This window comes from Stegodyphus dumicola, chromosome 5 (genome assembly GCF_044657685.1).
Source record: "Stegodyphus dumicola isolate Sdum_Otavi_A_Nest chromosome 5, ASM4465768v1".
NCBI lineage: Eukaryota > Metazoa > Arthropoda > Arachnida > Araneae > Eresidae > Stegodyphus > Stegodyphus dumicola.
The window spans coordinates 169,524,172-169,530,950 of record NC_140772.1 but is presented as its reverse complement, the minus strand read 5'-3'; the positions used below and the strand labels follow the sequence as shown (position 1 = coordinate 169,530,950).

The window sequence follows — 6,779 nt, the reverse complement described above, 5'->3', positions numbered from 1 at the left end:
TTTTTTATTGACCAGAGAAGTGGTATTTAACTTACAAGTTTTTCAAAGCGAATTTTTACATTCGCCTATTTCAATTGACCTTAACTGATCTCAGGTATAAAAGTAAAGAGGAAGCTAATTTGCTTTACAGTTAGTCTTTTGGAAGGAAATCTAAAAATGAATAAGTAAATAAATAAATAAATAAATAAACCCTTAAAAGGAAACAGGAACAATAGCTTGGAAGTTGCTAAAGATAGTAAGTACAAGAACACATAGTAATAGGTCAAAATTAAAAACAAAAATTCTTTTAACCAGTCCTGCGCTATAATTGTAGGATTAAAGTAAATTAAAGGATCTAAAGTAAAAGTAAATTGGAATCAAAGCAAGGCAATTCCAAGAATTTACTTCAATCCTGTAGCTATAGCGCAGGACTGGTTAAAAGAATTTTTGTTCTTAATTTTGACCTATTACTATGTTTCTTTATATATATATACACAATGAATAAACACTATAAAAGGAAACAGAACACCAAAATGATAATCTATTACTTTGGAGTTAGAAAAAAGTAGGTAAAATATCGAAGTCGAATCAGACTCCATGGTAAATATCATTAAGCCTTAACCATGTGCTTAAATAATGATGTTGTACAAAAAAAAAAAAAAAAAAAAAAAAAAAAAGTCGTATTCAAAAATAATGCTTGAAGGTTAATTAGCTAGTAGTATAAATAAAATCAATCCTAATAACATTTGCCCCATGCTTATTCAAAATATTTTTTTGAAGCCATGGCTGCATTATTAGTTTTGCTCAGCAATCTGTAGCATAATATAAATGGAAATAAGATTCGCCAAATGTATTATGCGGAATAAAAGTACAAGTTGCACTCTCTTGGAATACCATTTGTAATCCAAATAAATTGTAATGATTGTACCTCGTTTATGTGCCCATTTTTGGAAATCCTTATTGCTATTTATTATCTCTAAAGGAATTATGAGAGTTTATGAGGGCATTTAAAAGAATGCTGTTTGATAATTTTTATGACTTACCGAGGCAATAAAACACTTTTTTTTTAATAAGCTTTGTTTTTATTTTATGTATGATACAGAGCAATGTACAGATGATATTTACATGGTGAATACAACAGCCTCTAGGTAGTTGCCTATTTTAGACTTTTTTCTTCCAAGCTGTATAAATATGCACTGTTGTCATGAAACTGAACAGCCCCATCAACACTGATCAAAACTCCACCCCTGAATAAACGTTGTCCATAATTTTCTGCCGCTGTTCGATGATTGGCGAGTCCAATTTTGATTAACCAGTCTACAAATTCCGTTCCCGTGAAGCACTGCAAGTGAACTTTGTCATTTTTCCTAAAAGTATATATAAATAAGATTTTAAGAGTATTTGCAAAGCTGAATAAATGCATGTGTATATAATTATGTAATAAAATTTCGTAAAACTAATTATTATTAAAGATACATCCATATATATATATATATATATATATATATGTATGTAAAATAAAAAATATGTAAATAAAAATTCTAACTTTAATTTTCAGTAGTCCCTTAACTCTATTTTAATTTGGCTGTTTCCCTTTTCAGTCGAAGAAAGATACTGTCAGTAAGTTTCTTTAAACTGCCTCCTTTCAAAATTAATCCTTATCATACGATTCTTGCATAACACTCATGATGCAGATAGGTGCAAAACGTATCTGCCAGTGATAATTTCAGAAACTAAAAATTAACCAATAAAAATAAATTTAAACCAAAAACAAATCATTCTGAATCGGGCATTCATCTTAAACACGCCGCATTCGTTTCTGTGGTTCTCTGTCTTGCTAGATTGACATTGCTGCTTTTCTTACCGCAATGTTTTTTAAAAAATGTAAAATTCATTTAAGAATGAGCGCGCTCAGCGCCAATTCAGTGATTTATTAAAAATGTTTGTCAGCGAATATAAGTAAATATTAAAATCCTCCATGACTGCAACTATTTCTTTATACATCTACATGTCTTCAGCTTCATATGCGTACACGTTCCATGAAGACATCTCTTACTTTAATTCTAGCACAAAGGATAATAAGTGCATTTTTCAGAAATCAAACAACTCAATCCAATCTTGACAATTGAAAGAATCATCACCAGTGCCAAATATGAAAGTACACAAAAATCAACTTTAGGTTAATAGCGGTTTTATACACTTGGGTCCTATCCTTTACCTCTTCCACGTGATGGATTTAAATTATTTTATAGGCTGTTATGATGATAATACTGCTTTGACAGTCAAATCAGCAAGCGCAAACCCTGTGACCCGAAAGCTCCAAGACTTAATGCCAATAATTGAAGACTGGTGCACAAATTCAATGCACATAAATCTCAGTTAATTATTCGTAAGCACATGAACACTTTAGCTAAAAATACTTGGTCGTTTTTGATGAAATTAAATTATTCGCAAAGCAAAACATCTTGGTATCACTTTCAGAAGCAAACGTGACTGGAAGGATCACATCGAAAATGTTAAAATTAAAACACTAAAAGTCATCAACTGCCTTTTTCTATTTATTAGCAATTATTCCAAATTAGACTTCAGAAAGAAGTATCTCATTTGTATCATACTTGTGCATCCAGTCCTTGCCTATATTTCACCGGCTTAAATGCTGTTACCAAAAATGACCTGACGTCCGCAAAAATTGCACGAGGACCTCAGTATTGAAACTATTGATAAGTTTCTTAACAAAAGCAGTAGAAATTTCTACAAAAAAATTTACTTCTTGTAATCATCTCATGAATTTTAACTTATTTCAATGCGAAATTCTACAAGAGGACAAAGAATACGTCCTTATGCTCCACATCTTCTAAAAGATTAATAATTTTTCCAACGTAAACTCTACGCATGCACCTGTATTTGTATATATTGTATATAGTGTTTTTCTGTCTCTATTTGAATTTTTTGTTTGTATTTTGTGCATCTATTTTTATCTCTACTATGATTTTAATCTCGTATTCCAATTCATTAGGACTCTAGTTTGATCCTTCTCTCTTCAACATTTGTTAAATTGTTTCTTTAGAGAATATCAATTGAAATATTTTGACGTGAAGTGCCTTTAGGGCAACACTTTTATTGAACCGGACACATTGCGAAATTGGCAATATCTCTGCATAACTTTACTGATATCGATACTGTTTTTATAAAAAAAAACTTTATTCGGTTAATTTTTCGGTTACTAAACTCGATTTCGTTTGCCAGAACACTTGTGGTCATTACAAAAGAGAGACTTCTTTGTTTGACTATCTAAAAATCGATGCAATTCGGTGTAATACCAGCACGATCATAAGACTGAATTTAGCCTAATTTTATTTTTATATTCATTTAAAATCTTTTTACCTTTTAAATTTTATTGTAACTGAGATTTTTTTAATCCATTATAAATTTCTCGTTAATTTTTTAAATAAATTTCCATACCAAAGCGGATTTTACGAACGGGGAAAAAAAAAAAAAATCTCTGCGTGAAATTTCATAATTATTTAGAGTCGGAATAGTTATAGTTCGAGTACAATGGATCTCAAATGGATTAATAGCGTGCGTACCGAGGTATTACTGTGTGTAAGAAATGTTTCGAAAAATATTTTGGGTACATTAATTACTTTAGCCAATTCCTGTTCCGAATTTTTATACGAAAAGTTATTAAAATTATCTAAAAATGTTTCGTATTTCAGTAAGTAAGTGATTTAATTCAGTTACTAATTTAATTGAATTTATATATTTTAATGAATTTTTTTCAGTGAAGAAATGGTGTGCAAAAAAATATCTTTTTTTCGAAATACTGAAGTTATTATAATAGCAGTTAAAACGAAATAATTTCTGGCACGTACTCGATAATTTAAACATTTTTTACTTTTCCTAAGAGTTTGAATTAAAAGGAATCCCTTGTAATGTATTTAATGTTTATTAGAAATGGACGTTTTATGCTCATTTTTAATTCCGTTTAATTTTTTTGATGCGAAAACCAGTAAGTAAAGAAAAAGTAAGAGTAAAGAAAAGTAGTTATTTATTCATTAGCTAAAGAAATTTTAGGGATTAATTACATTTCTTTATATACAAAAGAATTCATTAGTAAAAAAGGAAAGGAATTTATTAGTTAAAAAATTCAAAAGAATTCATTAGTAAAAGATGATGCGGGAGTTGCAATTGAAATATTTCAGAATGGAAAGATGGTAAAAATATAAAAACATTTTGTTTCGTTCGTAAAATAAAAATATAAATAAAATACTTTTAGCATTTTCCTTAAAACTAGCCCGTAATAGAATAGAAAGTTTAAAGACAGCAAAATTCTAACTGTAAGCACATTCGTGAATAGAACATTTAAAAGAAAGTCGTACAGTTTTTGGCGTTTTTTCAAATCAGTTAGCAAAAAAACTGCCCTAGATAATTTTTTTATTTTTGGAAATGTTTACAACACAGACCGCTGTGAAACGATCACCGATTACTTTCCGCATAACTTCCATACGATGCTAACACAATTGTTACGCTTGCACTGTTGAACAATTACTGTTGAAAATGAATAAAAGTATTAGAGAGACAAGACTGTAATTAAATTATCGGAATTTTTATTTTTGGTTTCTGAAAGCGAAGAACAATTTCAGAGCATTTTAACAATTACCTGTACGCAGCTGTAAAGCTGTATTAGCGTTAACAAAAAAATTTTGAAGTTTGCTCCTATTTAACGTAATCTCAGAAAAGCATTTGGGAGTATTCGGCGAGTAAAATATATAAGTACTATATTTACTCGCGTAATTTATGCTCCTTTTTACTACAGCTCTGCTCACGATGTAAACAAGAAAACTCTATAATATGTTTCACTATCAGCTAAAAGCTTTAATTCATTTTTAAGAAAAAATATATTCAATGTTAATTATATTCATAGGATGAAGAGTAGAAGAGTAAACGTTTGTGAAATCATTAGGTTTATTTCAGAGCAGAAAACAAGAAATATCAACATTGCCCACATAGAATTCTAACCTCTGGACCTCCCGCTTGTCAGCCGGATGTGCTTCTAATTATACCACGAAGGCACACAATAAGGAAAGAGAAAATGTCTACCATTCTCCGCCACTTAAAAGACGAATGGGGAGGAGGAGACCCAGTCGGTAAATCGTAATGGTGACAAATTATCATCGACCACCACATTTTTTTGATTTGGGTTCCTCAGAATCATTAGGTTTATTTAGGAGCACGAAACACAAAAAATCAGTTATACCCTCACCGGAATTTAACTCCGCACCTTCTGATTACATGTTTCTAAATACACCACGAAGGCACGCAACGTGGAGGGATAAAATACCTTACGTGATTACTCTATTTGTTTCAGCAATGTTTTCAAATTTACGCGGGACTTTTGCGATATTTTACTTGAAAGAAGTACGTTATTAGTTTTCTGAAACATCTTACTCTAAAACAAAGTGTTGCTTTTGTTTGAAGAGCCTTTTTCATATATCTTATATAACTTTCTTTGAATAATAGTTTAATTTCAAAAACCTGTCCCATTCAGTAAGCCCGTTAATGGGGTGATTATTTTCTCAGTACCATAACTACGTAAAAACGTCATGAGTTGCCTCACACATGAAAAACCAAACAATAAAATTAAAATTATCGGGATATTTGTAAATTTTATATAACTGTTATTATACATTTTCAATTGCTTTTAAACATATCGACTTTGGACCCAATCTATATAGGCACACAATTATTTTTTTGTCAAGTTGGTCATATCTTTGTTATAAAAGACATACGGGAATCTTCTAAAGAAATGAAAATAATGAATAAGACGGCAGAGAATTCCATTAATGGCAAAATTCTTTTAAGTGATAGTTCGGATTAACATATTAATCGATTTCCCATGTGTGATATTTATTTATTCCTTCAAATAAATTACTTAGTGACTATATTTAATTAGAAGAAATTTGCTTCCTAAACTTACTAAAATTCTATACTATTATAACTATAAATAAATTACTTTATCGTCTTTGGTAAATCTCGTTTACAATTATCCCAATGATAGTTCACAAACTGGTTGCATAACTGTTGAATAACTGCTTCGACTTTATCTCCTTCTCCATCCAACGAATAAAACCCGTGTCTCACCTTTCTTAACCTGTAATTAAAAGAGAGAAATACAGAATGAAAATATGAGAATTTGAACGACTTAATTCATTTTTAAAACACTTATCTCCCAATCAGTAGATAATGGGAATGTCGTTCTATAAATGTTTCACAGGGTTATTTATACAGAACTGAATCGGAAATTTCTGTTATGAGTCACTAATAAATCGACAGAGATTGTCCAGAGCTTCTGAAACTTATCTGCTTGGGAATATGATCATGCGCTGGAAATTGTTTCAGTCTTTTATCATGTGCGTATGTGCTGACACGGCGCTGCATTTAACTAAATGTTTATATAAGATTTCCCCTCCCCCTGATGTGGTACCTGGAATTGATGGAGTATATTTTACTTCCTTTGCCGATTACATATTTGAGTAAACTTCTGCTGAATCTCTCTAATCATTTGCCTCAATCGCTGTGTAACAGAAAACGCTACGATGATGGTGAGCTGTTCTACGATGTAAAAATGTTTTCACAAAGTAATTAAGAACTATGGCATGGTGCCCTTAACCTAACTTTTAACTATCTGATCTTAACCTAGTATGATGAAATATATAATATTCCTTAGAATTATTATTATTATTGCGTATGTACAAGGCCCGCACTAAGGAGTTTTCCTCTGCGTTGCAATCTTTGCGGGT

At 30.7% G+C, this 6,779-nt stretch overlaps 1 protein-coding gene across 5 annotated transcripts in view; it reads right to left on the bottom strand.

The window, feature by feature from the left end:
* Nucleotides 1-1,038: 1,038 nt before the first annotated feature.
* The window catches only part of LOC118194985 (lysosomal cholesterol signaling protein-like), a 203,376-nt gene continuing 197,635 nt past the window's right edge, over nt 1,039-6,779 (bottom strand). For all 5 annotated transcript variants that reach the window (XM_085817366.1, XM_085817364.1, XM_085817363.1 and 2 more), the window contains exons 17-18: nt 5,993-6,130; nt 1,039-1,346 (exon numbers count right to left, since the gene is read on the bottom strand). In XM_085817366.1, the coding sequence (XP_085673492.1) occupies nt 1,136-1,346; nt 5,993-6,130 (349 nt within the window). In that variant the 3' untranslated portion in view covers nt 1,039-1,135. The remainder of the gene's footprint in view (nt 1,347-5,992; nt 6,131-6,779) is intronic.